General features: G+C 44.2%; 2 protein-coding genes across 3 annotated transcripts; both read left to right on the forward strand.

The window, feature by feature from the left end:
- The first annotated feature begins 123 nt into the window (after window positions 1–123).
- On the forward strand, window positions 124–11,637 carry atp13a1 (ATPase 13A1). 2 transcript variants are annotated; one of them, XM_052048405.1, is made up of 26 exons: window positions 124–281; window positions 401–883; window positions 1,962–2,051; window positions 2,167–2,430; window positions 2,840–2,995; window positions 3,071–3,140; window positions 3,222–3,328; window positions 6,304–6,433; window positions 6,627–6,682; window positions 6,758–6,884; window positions 6,956–7,093; window positions 7,167–7,287; window positions 7,391–7,548; window positions 7,766–7,941; window positions 8,022–8,132; window positions 8,209–8,334; window positions 8,421–8,523; window positions 8,993–9,186; window positions 9,334–9,430; window positions 9,504–9,688; window positions 9,794–9,908; window positions 9,987–10,183; window positions 10,286–10,428; window positions 10,513–10,624; window positions 10,904–11,047; window positions 11,127–11,637. In XM_052048405.1, exons 2-26 carry the CDS (start codon window positions 530–532, stop codon window positions 11,235–11,237), a joined length of 3,585 nt encoding a protein of 1,194 aa, XP_051904365.1. In that variant the 5' UTR covers window positions 124–281; window positions 401–529; the 3' UTR covers window positions 11,238–11,637. The 2 variants fall into 2 exon arrangements, with proteins under 2 accessions (XP_051904365.1, XP_051904364.1); XM_052048404.1 differs by having other exon boundaries at window positions 139–883.
- Window positions 11,638–12,352: 715 nt separating this feature from the next.
- On the forward strand, window positions 12,353–16,617 carry LOC127589318 (uncharacterized). The gene is made up of 11 exons (XM_052048428.1): window positions 12,353–12,447; window positions 12,707–12,743; window positions 13,248–13,518; window positions 13,594–13,667; window positions 13,902–13,974; window positions 14,056–14,122; window positions 14,188–14,241; window positions 14,325–14,396; window positions 14,472–14,622; window positions 14,743–14,830; window positions 14,933–16,617. Exons 1-11 carry the CDS (start codon window positions 12,413–12,415, stop codon window positions 15,022–15,024), a joined length of 1,014 nt encoding a protein of 337 aa, XP_051904388.1. The 5' UTR covers window positions 12,353–12,412; the 3' UTR covers window positions 15,025–16,617.
- The last annotated feature ends 546 nt before the right edge of the window (window positions 16,618–17,163 follow it).

The following is a 17,163-nucleotide window of genomic DNA, read 5'->3' on the forward strand; positions in this document are numbered from 1 at the left end:
CTGGTTGATTTGATGTCAGTCATGCAACTGACTACCCGAAGTTTAAAAACACAGAGCACTAATTTGATATTTGGATCATAACCAAACATGTCGTTTTTCTCATGAAAATTGTTCATATTGTGCGAAGATGTTCATACGTAAAGTGCGCCTGTATGAAAGGGCGGAACAGTTTGCTTCCCACGGTTTACTCATCAAGGCATGCGTACGCATCTTACGGGCTGACGTATGCGGAAACGATCGTTGATGAAGAGGGACCAGAGAGAGGAATTGGCCACTTGAAGGTAGCACTCAGGAACGTTTTGAATTAAATTGAATTGAATTGAATTGAATACAACTTTACTGTCAAATGCGCGGTACGTACGTGTAACATACAGCACAGATGAAATTTCTTCCCTCTCAGCATAAAACAAGAGGAACAGCTGCGGGTGTTCGCGCAGCGGCGTTTCGTGTGTAGAATCGCGTTTTGCCGGCATCATCGCGACGGGGCGGTGGTGGATAACAGAAAGGCCCAGGGGGTGAGCAGTGTACGATGAACAACGCCAAAAAAGAGGACGAAATGACCGCGGACGGCGTCGATGGATCGGGCGAGCTACGAACAGCCCCCTCGCTGAGCCACGCTCGGCATGACAGTAGCACCGGCGACGAGCTGGTCAGCTCAGTGACGCTCTACAGGCGAAGGCCGCGGCTCTTACACGGCACCGTCCTCCCGTTCCTGACGGTCCTCTACCCGGGCTGGTTGTACGTGTGGCTGGGGGTGTACGGTGCGTCGGACTATCCGGAGGCAGGCCTTCTGGCTCTCGCTGCCATCGGGATCGCTCACGTCCTCACGGCGCTGTCCGGTTATTGGTCTGTGCACGCCCACTGTTGGCTTACTTGTTCCAAGGTAAACAGAAACTAAGTACATCACAAAAATGACGATATTCCACTAACATTTGCACTGTCAATTTCATGGGAATCACAGAGCGGCAGCATCAATGAACCAGGTTACAGCAGAAGTTCCGTTCTACTTCTGAACTGTGTTAATGTGCTCACACTGTATTCCTGGATAATCGTTTGTACCATTTCTACAGCTAAAATGGTGGAATTGTGATTCCATGAATTAAATTTCTATACTCAGTTGAGAAAATACATCTCCATATTACAAGTGATAGCTGCAGCTGTGTCAAAACCATGTTCTCAATGGGCCACACGGTTGTGTTTCCCCCAGAAGATCGAAAAAAGGAGTATTCACCTGCATTATATTGATACGTATCCACAACTGGCCCTGCATTTCATATTTTTAAATGCATTTTTAAATCTAAGACACTGAACAACAGGAGTCGCATTAAGTGCTCTATGGAAAACAAAAAGAAAATAACATAATGACGTGATCACAAATATCTGCGTAAACTACACTTTGTACATTTTGTGTGAAGCTTATAGTAAATGGGAGCGGAGAGAGATTGAAGTCTCAACGACCAGATGTCAATGGTTGGAACTCTTAAAAATTGTAATATCATGATCACATCGTGCGTGCTATCACTCACGTTTTTTCCAAGCAGAGTTTGAAAGTAAACAAGCAACATAATTTTTCTAAAAGCTTATGGTAGTTCCGTTGGTGAGTAACAAACACAGAAAGATTGATTCAATTCTCCTACCCTGGTTAGTCCTTACGCTCACTTTGCGTTACTACATTTTAGCACCTTTCCTTTTACAATTTTCTGTAAAAGGAACTGCACCACGGCACTGATATTCTTCATTCAATAAAAACATGGCCTTGATTTTGAAACATGTTCTCAAGGTACGTACATACAAGTCTGAAATTGCAGATGGGATTGGATTTGAGCTTGTTTGCTATCATTGCAATTACAAAGTACAATGTAAAATTTTAGGGTTTATTTTTTTGAGAAATCCAATGTCACATATTGAGTTCCGGATAATGTTTTTATGGTTGTGTGGATTTGTCACCTGTTCACCAACAGGAACTGGACCCAAATAAGGCTACACTGGCAAAGGTTGTACCGACCCCCAATAACGGTTCTGCTGAGCTTGTGGCACTACAGAGGGACCAGGTGAGGTCGGACCTGGACTCCAGTTAGATCATAGTTTTCGTACTGCGTTGCATTTATAAACATTTATTCTCCAGAGAAACTACAGACACTGAATTTTTTTTCTCCCCTGACACAGGATGAAAACGGAGATGAGATTCTGTCATTTGAGTTTCAGAAAATCCGTTACACTTTTGACCACAAAGAAAAAAAATGCTTCTTTCCCATCGCATTCCCCATCAACCACCCGATGGGCTACTTCCAGTCGTGGCGCGGCTACCAGGAGGAAGCCGACCTCAAAGTGGCGGAGAAACGCTACGGCACCAATCATGCCGAAATGATCGTTCCCGATTTCTTGGAGCTATTTCGGGAGAGGGCGACTGCCCCCTTTTTTGTCTTCCAGGTTTGTCGGAATGTTTCTCCTTTTATAGCACTAATACATGAAATAAATCTACAGACTTGGTCAATGAGTGGAGCCTAAATTTAAAAGCAAACATTGTGAAGCGGCATTTAACTGTTATGCTGCACACAAGTGTGCCATACCCTTGACTAGGGTCTTTAATCATTTAAAATCGACTTGCAAAGCTACTTTTTTATTTCTGTAGTTAGCTTTTAAATGCCTTGGATTTTTTGTTTGAAACATTCAATGTACGTTATTTTCCTTTGAGCATATCTAGCTGTTTGTAAATGCTTGTAGGTGTTGTGCTTTTGGTTGTGTGAAGCGCATGAAGTTGAAGCGGGCCATTGTAAATAAAATTGCCTTTCCGTTTAATAGGATATGCTGTTAATTGTTTGTGCTTTTCATGCCTCAGGTGTTCTGTGTGGGGCTGTGGTGCTTAGACGAGTACTGGTACTACAGTGTGTTCACGCTTTTCATGCTGGTGGCGTTCGAAGCCTCCCTGGTTCAGCAGCAAATGAGGAATATGTCTGAGATCCGGCGCATGGGGAACAAGCCCTACATGATCCAGGTTGGCTTTCCATCCAAGCTACACAACCCTTTTGTCTGCAAAGCCGTTCAGTTTAACACGGGGTGCTTGTGGCAGGTTTATAGGAACCGGAAGTGGAGACCCATCTCGAGTGATGAGCTCGTTCCAGGTGACCTTGTCTCTATTGGTAAGTGTCAGACCAGATTTTCGCTGTCGGCACTTTTATAAAAATGAGGGGACAGTGAGCGTGTATTGGTCTGGTCTCCAGGACGTTCCCCCCAGGACAACCTGGTACCGTGCGATGTGCTTCTACTGCGCGGTCGCTGCATCGTGGATGAGGCCATGCTGACTGGAGAGTCTGTGCCTCAAATGAAAGTAAGAATATGAGGGGGTGGGGGGGAAACAGACATTTGAGAAATTGCTCACAGCCGGAGCGCGACATGCCCGATTTTCCTTTCAAACGATAGCCTCTCACACTTCCCTCCTCATTGCTGTCTTTGAAACGTCATCCAGAGTCTGCAGTCAAGCTAGAAGGCATGTTTATTTTTCCATGTAATGAGTTATTTATATGAATTTAATGTTCTCAATTTTAAACTGGATTTAATCTTTGTAAAATGTATTTTTGTTGTTATTTTTGGGTGTCTGGAACGGATGAATTAGATTTACATTGTTACCTATGGGAAATGTTGCTTGCGTTTTTGTATGATATGGTTTCAGTCTCACTTTGTGGAACAAATTAATCACAAACTTTTACTGTTTAGTAGAATTTTCATGAAACTGATGAGGTTTATAAAATTTGAAACTCTCAGAATCATCTTTATTGGCCAAGTATGTAGAACACACAAGGAATGTGTCTCCTCCAGGCTTCTTCTTGTGTCATGTTTACTGCTTTGTTTTTTTGTAAAAGGAAAAAAAAATCATTATTCTGTTTTAAAATAAATGTAAGAATAAGCGAGAATGGAAAGGAAATTAATGTGGTTTAACTGTCCAAATGATGGGAAAATATGATCCATTATCGTCAGGTTAGAACTGTCTTTTGGCTACACAGAATTGAAATGTCTTGACTTGCTAAATTTAAAAAAAAAGCGTTTATCAGAATCAGAATCATCTTTATTGGCCAAGTATGTAGAACACACAAGGAATTTGTCTCCGGTATAACACGCTGCACTAGTATCATCGTAAACAACAAAATCATTGAACCATTTTAGAGTATACCAGTAGTTTTGTAGTACCATTTTGTGGTGCAAGAAGAGTGACTATGTCAGTGACTGTTTAAGGAGTTAATGGCTAGAGGGAAGAAGCTGTTTAAGTGTCTACTGGATTTGGTGCGCATGGATCTGTAGCGTCTGCCTGAGGGGAGTGGCTGAAAAAGGTGGTGGGCAGGGTGCGGGGGATCCAGGAGGATTTTCCGTGCCCTTGTCTTGATTCTTGCAGTGTGCAAGTCCTCAAGAGTGGGTAGGGCGGTGCCAACGATTTTTTCCGCCGTCCTAACTGTCCGTTGAAGTCGGATTTTGTCCTTTTTTGTGGCGGCCCCAAACCAAACCGTGATGGAAGAACACAGGATTGATTCGATGACTGTCGTGTAGAACTGTCGTAGCACCTCCTGTGGCAGGCCATGCTTCCTCAGCAGCCTCAGGAAGTACATCCGCTGCCGGGCCCTTTTCAGGATAGAGATGGTGTTGACTTCCCACTTCATGTCCTGGGAGACTGTGATTCCCAGGAACTTGAAGGTCTCGACGGTTGACACAGGGCAGTTGGATAGTGTGAGGGGCAACTGAGGAGAAGAATGTTTCCTGAAGTCCACGATCATCTCTACAGTCTTGAGCGTGTTCAGCCCGAGGTTGTGTCGGCCGCACCAGAGCTCCAGCTGCTCCACTTGTTGGCGGTACGCAGACTCGTCGCCGTCTTTGATGAGACCGATGACCGTGGTGTCGTCTGCGAACTTTGAGTTTGACAGCTGGATCTGTTGAGGTGCAATCGTTTGTGTAGAGAGAGAAGAGCAGTGGCGAGAGGACACATCCCTGTGGGGCTCCAGTGCTGGTGGTGCGTATTGATGATGTTGTTGCTCCCAGTCTCACCTGTTGTGTCCGTCCCGTCAGGAAGCTGAGGATCCACTGGCAGATCGCAGGGGACACACCGAGGTGGAGTAGTTTGGGGGTGAGGAGTTCCGGGATGATGGTGTTGAACGCAGAGCTGAAATCCACAAACAGAATCCTTGCGTAGGTCCCTGGGCTGTCGAGGTGCTTGAGGATGTAGTGCAGACCTATGTTGACTGCGTCTTCCACAGACCTGTTTGCTCGGTAGGCAAACTGGAGAGGGTCCAGCAGGGGTCCAGTGACGTTCTTTAGGTGGTTCAGCACAAGGCGTTCAAAGGACTTCATGACCACAGACGTCAGGGCGACAGGCCTATAGTCGTTCAGTTCCGATGTTGCCGATTTCTTGGGAACTGGGATGATGGTAGACTGTTTGAAGCAGGATGGGACCTCACACAGCTCCAGGGATCTGTTGAAGATCTGTGTGAAGACCGGAGCCAGCTGGTCAGCGCAGACTTTCAGGCAGGAGGGGGACACTTTGTCGGGCCCCGGAGCTTTCTTGACCTTTTGCTGCTTGAAGAGCCGTCTCACGTCCTGTTCGTGGATCTGTAGTGGAGAAAAAGAGGGTGGGGGGGTAGGTAGAGTGGTTTCTGGTAGAGGTGGGTGTGAGTGGGAAATGGGGGTGTCCTTTTCAAATCGGCAGAAAAACATGTTTAGTTCATTAGCAAGACCCGTATTGTTCACTGTTTGGGGGGGTGGCATTCTATAGTTAGTGATTGCTTTCAGGCCCTTCCATACAGATGCAGAGTCGTTAGCAGAGAACTGGTTTTTCAGCCTCTCTGTATAGCTTCTCTTTGCGATGTTAATTTCCTTCGTCAATTGGTTTCGGGCATGTTTGTACAGTGCCCGATCTCCACTTCTAAATGCGGCCTCTTTCTCTTTCCTGAGTTGCCTGAGTTTGGGAGTAAACCATGGCTTGTTATTGTTGAACGAACGGAAGGACTTCGTTGGTACACACATGTCCTCACAGAAACTGATGTATGATGTTACAGTGTCTGTGTATTCATCCAGTGTGCCCGTTGAAGTTTCAAAGACGCCCCAATCAGTGCAGTCTAAGCATTCTTGTAGGGCTAGCTTTGCTTCATCTGTCCATTTTTTCACAGTCTTAACAACCGGTTTAACACATTTGAGTTTCTGTCTGTATGTAGGTATTAAGTGGATTAAATTGTAGTCAGAAAGACCCAATGCTGCACGGGCGACCGATCGATTATTGTTTTGATATTTCAATAACTGCTGACATTTTGCGGCTTTGTTCAGGAGCCGGTGGAGGACTTGGACCCTGGTCAAATCCTCGACCTTCAAGCAGACTCTCGGCTCCACGTCATCTCTGGGGGCACCAAAGTGGTACAGCACAGCCCCCCGGTAAAGGCTAGCGCTGGACTCAAACGTAAGCTAATAAGTTTTGCACCGTTTGTAAATATAAGCGAAATAATTTTGGTGTGCTGTCACATCAAGTCAAAAGGTTTTGGTCGATGTGTAGCGCATTTGCTACAAGTCTTTTCCAGACGAGATGAAAACCTCAACGTCATTATTTCCATGAGTGCGTCACCTCCCTTTATCTTTTCCTTTCCGATGTTTAGCTGTCGACAATGGCTGCATGGCCTACGTACTACGTACTGGATTCTACACCTCTCAGGTGCATTTCTTCTTCATATGAGTGTCACTTACTGAGTCGGCTGTAAATGTCATCTGGAAAGGCGTTTGCATGCAGGGTAAACTTCTGCGCACCATCCTCTTTGGTGTGAAGAGAGTCACGGCAAACAACCTGGAGACATTCATCTTCATCCTCTTCCTCCTGGTGTTCGCCATTGCAGCCGCTGCCTACGTGTGGGTGGAAGGTGAGGTTTGCACAATGGCCATTTATTCCGTCGGCATACATAGTGTCCAAGTGTTAACTGTCCGACACTAGGAACCAAGGATCTCAGCAGGAACCGCTACAAGCTTTTCCTGGAGTGCACCTTAATCCTCACCTCGGTGGTTCCACCGGAACTCCCCATTGAGCTTTCTCTGGCTGTGAACACATCTCTCATCGCCCTGGCCAAACTTTGTAAGCATGATTGCGTTTACGGCCCCCTCTGCGCATTTATCGCGGCTCATTCCCGTCCGTTCTTCCGTTTTAGATGTATTCTGTACCGAGCCCTTCAGGATTCCGTTTGCGGGGAAAGTGGAGGTCTGCTGTTTTGACAAAACGGGAACACTGACTAGTGATAGTCTGGTGGTTCGAGGAGTAGCGGGCCTCAGGTAAAAGGCTCCTTATTGATTGTACCTGTGTGAGGGAGCGGTGATTCTTTCCACGCCTGTTGTATATTATTTAATCCATATCAACGGATTTGTATCTGAATAGGGAGGGGAAAGACGTGATGCCCGTATCGGATATCCCGGTGGAGACGCATCGGGTCGTGGCGACCTGCCACTCACTGGTCACTCTCGATGACGGACAACTGGTCGGAGATCCATTGGAGAAGGCCATGCTGACCGCTGCCGATTGGACCCTCACTAAAGGTAGAGTTTTTGTGAGGAAATTTAAACAAAGGGTCACAGATAAGACGTCTGATTTCAGATCGGAAGATTGAGCGTTTGAGTCCCTTCATGGTTATGTTTCCTCTTATGAATTAAAATAATGTAACAACATTTGAAATTTGTGACAATTAAGGTGGACTTTTTCCCCAATGCTAGTTCGCCAGTGAAACAAGCTTCTTAATCTTGCCTCTTCAACCAGATGAGAAGGTCTTCTCACGTAGCATCAAGACCCAGGGCCTCAAGATCCATCAGCGTTTCCACTTTGCCAGCGCTCTTAAGAGGATGTCGGTTCTGGCCTCCTACGAGAAGCTGGGATCCACAGAACTTTCCTACATCTCCACGGTTAAAGGCGCCCCGGAGACACTCAAAGCCATGGTTATACATTTCTCTCCGTCTCAAATGCGTCATCTAATTGTTGAAAAGGCTTTGTTCGAATAATGTGGCTGTGCTTGTAGTTTTCAGAGCGTCCTGAGAGTTATGATAAAGTGCACAAGGAAATCTCCCGGGAAGGGGCGAGAGTGCTTGCGTTGGGTTACAAAGAGATGGGACATTTAAGTCATCAGCAGGTTTGTCCTGTCTCTTGTTTCCAAAAAGTGCGCTTTATATTTACTTTGAATTTATTTTGATCTTTGTGTTTTGGAGGTTCGGGAGATGAGCCGCGGTTCCCTGGAATGTGACTTGAACTTTGCCGGCTTTATGGTCGTGACCTGCCCCCTGAAGAGTGACAGCAAGGCGGTCATCAGAGAGATCCAGGAAGCATCTCATCATGTAACGAATGCAACGCAATGCGAAGGTCACGCAAAGCCACGCCGCTTTTCTTCCAATTCCGATGATTCGGATTCTTGCTCTCTCAGGTGGTGATGATCACAGGGGACAACCCCTTAACGGCGTGCCATGTGGCCAAGGAACTCCACTTCCTCCAAAAGGACCGAACACTTGTATTGCAATCATCTCACGGTAGGAAATTGGATGCGCTTACCAGCCACAACATTGTGTGGTACACTTGCACAATCAAAAAACTCCCAACCATCAATGATTCCGGTTACAGTTCATACTGAGAGGTGTTTCTAATCTTTTGAAGTCAAGTTAAATTATACTGAATATGTGGTAGTACCTTATTCTGTTGCACTTTTGGTACTGATTCGTTGTATGCAATAACACTCGTATTTAACACAAGTCCGTCTGCAATGTTTCACATGATGTGTTAGCATCATGCTAGCAGACGTTTGGATGCGTTTGCGTCAATTCTCTTTAGCTTGTGTTATTTTAATGGAAACTTTCACTGAAATTCCCAACAAACAGCTTTGTGCAAGGACGCGAGACCTTTTGAAGAGCTGTTCGCACTCTGCCAGAACTGCACTCCGAACGCTCAGGGAGGATAGAATAATATATAGTATGACATGACATGGTGCTGTGTTTTACCCAGGCGGGTGGCAGTGGGAGTCCATCGATGGCACTGTGCACGTACCCCTTTCGCCTCCCTCGGTCTCCTCCTTTGTGCACCAGTATGACCTGTGTGTAACCGGGGAGGGGCTGGCCAGACTGTGCTGCGACCCCCGGCTGCTGCACGCCCTCTTACCTCACATACAAGTGTTTGCGCGAGTCAGTCCAAAACAGAAGGTAAGAGCGAAGACACAAAATGAAGTTGGGATTCATAAGCGTTATGGAAGCTATCAATGATATCGACATCTCGGAATAGAGTCCAGAGCAAGCAAAGTGGAATAGAATTCATTTAAGCAGGGAATTTGCATCTCTGCGTTGTTCCAGGAATTTGTCATCACCAGTCTGAAGGGGCTTGGTTATGTAACGCTGATGTGCGGCGACGGTACAAATGACGTTGGCGCTCTCAAACATGCCCACATCGGTAAGCTTGTCCACAATATGTGACCATTTTTCTCTTCACCGTCACGAACGTTGGTTCTGATACGTTTAAACAGGTGTCGCGCTATTAGCCAACGCCCCTGAGCGCATGCCAGAAAAAAAGAAACGAGGGAAAGAGAAGGAGGCGCCTGCCGTTGACTTTCGGCCTTCGCTACCTGTCAATGCCGGGGGCAAACCGAGTTCCAGAGGTGCCCGGCAGAGGATGATGGCCCAGAGAGAGGAACAACTCGCAGCTCAAAAGGTGACCTTCAATTTCATTACCTTGTGGTACTTTTTTTTCATTGTTCTTGTGTTTTGGGATAATGAAGCAAAAATGTTTTGTTTTTGTTTTTTTTGTTTTTTACAGGAAAGGATAAGTCAAGTCTTGCGGGAACTCGAAGACGATCAGGTGCAAATCGTCAAACTGGGTGACGCCTCCATCGCCGCCCCCTTCACCTCCAAACTGTCTTCCATTCAGTGCAGTGAGTGAACAAATGTCACATTGACAGTTGAGTCATCTTGAGCACCTGAAACGGCTTCCTTTCTCCGTCTCCGTCCAGTCTGTCATGTCATCAAGCAAGGCCGCTGCACCCTGGTAACAACGCTACAGATGTTTAAGATCCTTGCTCTCAATGCCCTGGTGCTCGCCTACAGTCAGTCCGTGCTCTACCTGGAAGGAGTCAAGTTCAGCGATTTCCAGGCAACCCTGCAGGGTCTGTTGTTGGCCGGCTGCTTCCTATTTATCTCTCGCTCAAAGGTGAGAATTTGTTTCCAGAAAATAGACTCCCCACCCCAATCAAATGTTTGTGATTCCTCTTCATCTCAGACTAATGCCGTTATCCCCCTCTCGTTGACTCAGCCGCTGAAAACGTTGTCCCGGGAGCGACCCTTACCAAACATCTTCAATCTTTATACCGTGTTGACGGTGCTGCTGCAGTTCGCAGTCCACTTCTGCAGTCTGGTCTTTCTTTACAAAGAGGCGCAGAGCAGAAGTCCGCCAAGGTAAAAAAAAAAAAAGGCGGGAACAGTGTGGCTTCTGCTTTTACCTCGGTATGCCGTCACATTTCTCCATGTTGTCTTTTACAGAGAAGATCAGTTTGTGGATCTGTACAAAGAGTTTGAACCCAGTCTAATCAACAGTACTGTTTATATCATGTCCATGGCTATGCAGATGGCCACGTTTGCCATTAACTACAAGGTATTTGCCTTAATACAGGGATTCCTCGGTTTATGACAGTCGTGCCTTTTATTTTTTTTACCATGTTGTAAGAATGGCGTGATGTCTTCAGTTGCTCCGTTATTATCCTTTTTTATATATATATTTTGGCTTCTAATTGTTTTTCATTTGAATATTTGCTGCACTTATGACTTGTGTGTGACAAGAAGATTATGCTCCGTCATAAACCGAGGAACCGTATTCTTGTCTCTATATACTTCATAGTATAACAACGTAATGCTTCTTCATTCTCTCGCATAGGGTCACCCCTTCATGGAGTCTCTCAGTGAGAATAGACCCCTGCTTTGGAGCATCGCTTTGTCTGGCTTAGCAATTGTGGGACTTCTTTCTGGTTCTTCACCTGAGTTCAATGAACAGTTTGCCCTCGTTGATATTCCGACTGAGGTGCATTGACACATTCTTTTTCATGAGTTGTTTTCGTGTGCTTCTCTTGTAATAATGGCCTCCTGTATTTTCCCCATAGTTCAAAATGATCATCGCCCAGGTTCTGGTGGTGGACTTTTTCGCCGCCCTATTTGTGGACCGTGTACTGCAGTTCTTGCTTGGTAAAGGAACTCTGAGGGTGCCTTCTTGAACTCTTCCTGCCATCAGCACCAATGGTCCTTATGTACTCTAAAAGGGAGACTTGGGAAAGGAAGATAAGAAAAGTGAGATCGTCATGGCGGGCAGCGCTGTACACTCCACTCCCTCAGTCCGGTCCTCCCCGTCCCATTCCCTTAATGTATTTTCATCAGTTACACTTTGTTCTTTTTCCTCTTTTATCCCCAAACTTCATCCGTTCCTCCCCATAGCCACACAAGGCCATGAAGAACAGTATTGAGAGGAGTGCGAGACTGTACCAGCAGAGTGATACACTCATACACACAAGAGGGGCATTCTCCAAGAGAATTAACAAGCTGTTTTGATGACTCTCCTTGATTTTGTAAAAAGTGAAAAGACATCTCTAACAGAATTATAAAAAGACTTACAAACAATTAGGCCTGTCAAGTGTTTGTTTTTATCAATCACAGATTTGTCTGGGTAGCTCTGGGGACACATATTGGAGACAAAAATTACCATGGCATTTAGTTTTATATATCTCTAAAGGAAGGTTATCGGTATTGATGTCCGTATAATAGCCAGGATTTTTTATTTTTGAACATTTTCCCAATGTCCATTGTTACGCAACTCAAAAAAAATGATGAAGCAGCTGAACTGAAAGTGCAAGGGAAAAGCTTTTTTTTAATGTCCAATGAAACCAATATGAGGACTGCAAGTACAATATAATGTGGTCATTTTTCATAAAACTGAGCCAATAAGAACATTTAATGGACATATTTGTTTATTTACAGTACACCTTTTGCTTCTCTGTGAAAATAATTGAAAGATTATATTTGTAGTGCATTAAACAGAATTGTATACACGGTCTGTAAGGCATGAGATGGTACATAAATATGTCAAGGTGAGTGTCAATTTCTGTGGGTATTGACAGGCTAAGACTGGTAATGAGTAATGTCGGTACTGTACAGGGCAAATTGAACTGGCTGAAAATCTTCACTGTGACACTTCATATAATTGTTGAATTACAGTACAAATATTGTAAACAATGTTATTTACTTTGGGAGATTGTGTTTTCTATTATCTTTTTTCTGAAGTAAAACCGAATGTGTTGAGCGAGTTCGTCATTAAAACTACTGCTCCCATAGTGCAACGGTGAATAAAAAAGGCGGGGCTAGTTAGGCGCGCGATGTCAGGAGTTTGAAAGAAAAAATGGCGGAAGAATCCTCGTCCGCTGATCAACACTGGTTTGTTTGCTTTTGATTCCAGTTATGAAACGTTCTGTTGTAGTCAAGTGAAATCCAGGCATTATCAAAGCCTTTTTAACCTTGTCTGAGAGTCACTTTAATTTAAGTAGCCTGTGTCGGTGCTAAAGGGGTTGGGCGTGCTAACTTGCACGACAAATTAAAATGTCGGCCAATGTCAATTTAACTGTTTCTAAAGATGACGCTTGTCGTGAGGGTTCAAGTATTTCATATAATGTGCACTCATTAAAATGTTTTGCAGTTGCGAGCCTGTCGCCGCTGCGGAAGGCACGAGCGAGGTACGTATGTTTAATCGATTTGACATTTACGTCAGTTACTGAAGCTCAGTGGTTCGTAACTTAGCATTATGATTGTTCGCCTTTTCCCATTTAGTTGTTAAAAAGCAATAAAGAAAATGAATTGGTCAAAAGTAGGTGCGAGCGCACGTTACGTGTTCGCAGCACCTTCATAGCCCCTGATAAACCGAGGATGAACTTGTTCCATATTGAATATAGTAATATTAAATCTCCCAATTGCACAAAATGCAAACAAAAGATTTCAATTATATTGTCATTGGTATTTTCTTGCTAGGAACGTGCAAGATCAATGAAGAATACTGGCAAATGTAACTAGAACATTTTCAACTTTCGGAATTGTGCTGACTTCACAAGTGGTGTTTATTACGTTAGGATTTTTAAATGTAATTTGGGGTGGCGTTTGCGATCTGCACTGATGTTCAAAGGAGTTTGATGTGAATCACTGCTTTAGATAACAGGCCAATAAACAGTATTTTCTGAATTCAGGTCAAGCAGTCACCCAAGCGCTGTTCGTCCCCTGTTGCTCCAGAGGGCATCCCTTCACAAAAATCACCCCGCGTTGAAATCCTGTTACCCGGCACACAGAAGCTCAGTGCTGGAGAAGAACATCCGGACACAGACATGGCGGAAATAGCATCTGGAAGCACAGAGGAACCTAAATCCTCTCCGCCTGCAAGGTCCACTGCACGGAGAAAATCATGGAGAAGAGCCACCTTGACAAGGCGCTCCCTGTCCGCACTTTCCAATCCGTATCAAAGTGGGTTGAACGCATTACTCATCAAAATGACCATGTGAATATGTAGTACAGTAATTTTTTTTCTTCTAAATATAGCTTTGTGCAAGCCCATCAGCATGTCCTTATCACAACAAGAGAGGTTGAGTATATTGATGAAGGCTGCAATGAAGGTAAGGTCACAGCCAGAATGAAAATGCAATATAGTGTTCCCAAACAAAGTGACTTAATTTGAAATAGGACTGAAACACTGAATCAAATAATTCAATTCTAAGATGCAGTCAAAGCAAAATCTCTGTCCTTGAAGCTTTGCAGTGATCATATTTCCACACATACTAATCAATTTCTAAAGGATGTAGAATTTTCTGGAACACCCTCTATTTTAAAAATATATCTCTTGTCTACAGCTGGCCACAGATAGACTTCACAATTCGCTCCAGTCAGTGCCAAATTCCTCCCCGGAGTCTTTTCAGAAACAAGGTGAACAAAATAGCGGATTCTCCACTTTTTACCTGAGGCTTTTGGAATTAATTTCCAAACCTTTTTGTTTTCTTCCTTTAGTGGAGAAGTTGAAGAAAAAGTGCAAATCTGTGACCAAGAGCATGAGCAGTGAAGAACAGAACCAAAGGTAAATCGGGTTATTCCCTGCATGTTTTTATTTTAAAAAATTGTTCTCACACAATTTGCTTTCAGGATTGGTGAGCATGGAGCACGGACAGCTATGGTGATTGAAAATACCATTAACAGGTTTGATAGTCTTTGACAAGACTAACGGCAATGAATTCACCACACTTAAAAGAAATTAAAATAATGACTTGTTGTTGTTTTAGGATTGAAGCTGAAAGTCAGTCATGGGAAGCACTCGCTCTCAAACACCAGAGTAAGGCAGAAGAATTAGAAAGGTGAGCGTGTGAAATATTGAGCAACAATCCCCTTTTTCATTTTATACTGGTGGTTTGTTGTCCTTCTTGTCACAGGAAACTGGCTCAGGGCCAAAAGGAAGCCATCGCTTTAGACCACACGTGTGTGGCCCAGTCCTCACAGTACCAGTTAATTCGGAGCAAACCTGACTACCGTGACCTCCTCCATAGGCTACAGTCCACGCTGCAAACTACGGCAACACTTGTGGTACATACACTGTGATCCACCCCCCTCCCACACACATTTCCAGCCTATTCTACTGTCCATACATGTTCATTAATTTAGTCTTTTATCGTGTCATTGTCGATTTTGTTTTTTAATGCACAGACGGATGCTCAGTGTCAACTCGCACAAGAGCTTCAGTCCGTCAAGGAGTTGTCACAGTTGGTGGTGAAAGAGACCAGTGGCCGTTTAGGTAATTATTATTCAGCATTTCTTGGTATTATACATTTTTGGGGGTCATCGTAACTAAACATATGGATTCTTTTTTTTTGTTTGTTTTTTGTTTTCCTCCCAGCGGCTCAAGCAGGATTTCAGCATCTTTCTCCCAATGTCATTCAGGACCTTATCAGTGCTCCGTTTACATCCCGAAGCACACAGTCACATTAAATAGACCATGTACGTGTATAAAAAAAAAGTGTTTTTGATTCGCGTGTTTTATTTTGCTATGTAATGCGGAAAAAAACCCTACGCTTGTTCATGTAAAAAGTCTCATGTTGATAATTGATGCAATTCATGCAAGCGTCCAGCCGGTGGCAGTGGCTGTCCTGCAAACATTAGTTTCAAGCTTGGGGCCTCTGTTCTGTCTTTACAAAATGCCTTCTCACCTCTTCCAAAAAAGAAAAAGAAGCCTCAAAGACATGACTCTCATGAAAGCACACACACATACTGGTTAAAAGAAAAAATATGTTTTCGGGTTTTATGATCCGGAGCCCACAAATATTCAGGTATGATTTTGTGTTAAGAATAGTTTCATGTTCAGAGATGTTTTTGTTTTGTTTTGTTTTTTCATACTTGCAAACATAAGGGTTGACACCGAGCATACAGTCGATGGTGTAATTTTTAAAACGAATACAGCACGTATACTAAGAAGTACCATGCTTCCTCAGCCTGTCTTATATTTTTATTTCTCTCCCGGGCTCTTCTTCGGGCCCGTTCGACTCTCCTTTATCTTTTGGTGCTGCATCTATTTCACTTCATCAGTGTCCCCTGACCATTCAAGAGAAAGCCCCTCCCCCCACAGTGACTCACACCCATTCTCTTGCATTTGGCTGGGTCGCTGAGGCAGAACGAAGCTTTTGACATTGTACCAGTCAGTCAGAAGCTTTGTTTGCTATCACTCCGATCTCCTGGAACTATTCACTAATTAATGTTCCTGCGTAATTTGTAATTTGTAGGGGGTGCAGCGCGAAGAAGAGGGAATGTCTCTTTTACTCCTCTGTCGTGTGCGTGCGCTGGTGGTTGTGATCTTGACTAGAGCGGGGGTGACATTTTCAGTGGGATGGTGTTCATGGGGGCTGACGGGAGAAGAGGGACAGGCGAGGAGGAAAAAAAAAAGACGAGCAGGGTTGTGACCGTGAGAGTTGTGAGCGAGGGAGGATGGCGCACAGCAGGAGAGATCGATTCTTATTTAGATGAAAATGAGGCTCGATGCTTGTGGGGTGAGAGGAGGGCACCTTAAGCATCCAAATGAATAGAAAGTTTCACAGAAATGATCCTTTAAATGAATCGACAACAATTAAAAAAGTGCAAGGTCCACAAAGCCACTGTCGTCTCTTCACTTTGCAAGGAAGCTTTTCTCCGGGCAGTCAAATGCAATTACTTTAGCATTAGATGGTAATCCTTACGGCTTGTCACTCAAAAGTGTGAGGGACAAAACACTCGAGCCAAACCTCAATGGCCCGTTTAGGAGTTAAGTGTTTGCTTTTGGAACTATTTGATAAAAGGTGAGACATGGCTCACCTTGTTGTTTGTAGACTCACATTGAAAGCAAGCAAGCTTTGTTATGGAGTCGAGCGTTTATTTTACAAGATTGTGGGTGTTACTGTGTGCAAACATTTTGCCAGAGGTAACAATGCAGGTATGCGAAATCGGTTCCATTATAATTTTGTCTTGGAAAAAGTCCCAACACACCCCTGTTCAAATAATGTACCTTTTTTTGTGCTGTAAAAATGAGACCAAAGTAAATGATTTCAAAACTTTTTCCCCCTGTGTTAATGTGACCTATAACTGACTTGGAAAAATGTGGATGCACAAGTGTGCACACCCTCACATATTTGGCACATAATTGCTATTGGGCGAGTTTGTTATATTCTGAAGGGAAGGTGAAATTTTTGTCCATGGTGGTAGCATGACCCTGCTTTGTATTTGTTCTTCCCTTTAGCTGGAACTGAAGCCAAAGTCAAGGTGGGGGGGGGGGGTTATGAATTGGCAGTCTGTGTTAGCACAGAAAACTTTCGAGCTTCTACTAGAAAGCAAAAAAAATGTCAGGAAAAGCAGATTAGCACGACTGAACTTTATTCGGGGTTCATAAAGAGGCACTTTAAATGTCGGCTGGTGTGTGCGAGCGTCCGTTTTAACATGAGTTTGAATGGGATTCTGAGCACAGCCACATTCAAAGTGAGTCAGCACGCATAGTAGTCGCTGATTTTTACTGCCCCGCTTGCAAAGATACATAATTAAACTGAGTAAAAAAAAATACATTTGTCACAAAATGCTTATTTAAGAAACCCATGACGCTTAACTCTC

Source organism: Hippocampus zosterae, chromosome 17, assembly GCF_025434085.1.
Source record: "Hippocampus zosterae strain Florida chromosome 17, ASM2543408v3, whole genome shotgun sequence".
Lineage (NCBI taxonomy): Eukaryota > Metazoa > Chordata > Actinopteri > Syngnathiformes > Syngnathidae > Hippocampus > Hippocampus zosterae.

Bases quoted from the DNA above. Each gene is read 5' to 3' on its own strand.
- atp13a1 (XM_052048405.1), top strand. From the start codon at position 530: ATGAACAACGCCAAAAAAGAGGACGAAATGACCGCGGACGGCGTCGAT. The intron at 7,094-7,166 runs GTAAGCATGATT...CTTCCGTTTTAG, and splicing joins CATCGCCCTGGCCAAACTTT to ATGTATTCTGTACCGAGCCC. The intron at 9,689-9,793 runs GTGACCTTCAAT...TGTTTTTTACAG, and splicing joins AACAACTCGCAGCTCAAAAG to GAAAGGATAAGTCAAGTCTT.
- LOC127589318 (XM_052048428.1), top strand. From the start codon at position 12,413: ATGGCGGAAGAATCCTCGTCCGCTGATCAACACTG. The intron at 12,448-12,706 runs GTTTGTTTGCTT...AATGTTTTGCAG, and splicing joins TCGTCCGCTGATCAACACTG to TTGCGAGCCTGTCGCCGCTG. The intron at 13,668-13,901 runs GTAAGGTCACAG...TCTTGTCTACAG, and splicing joins TGATGAAGGCTGCAATGAAG to CTGGCCACAGATAGACTTCA.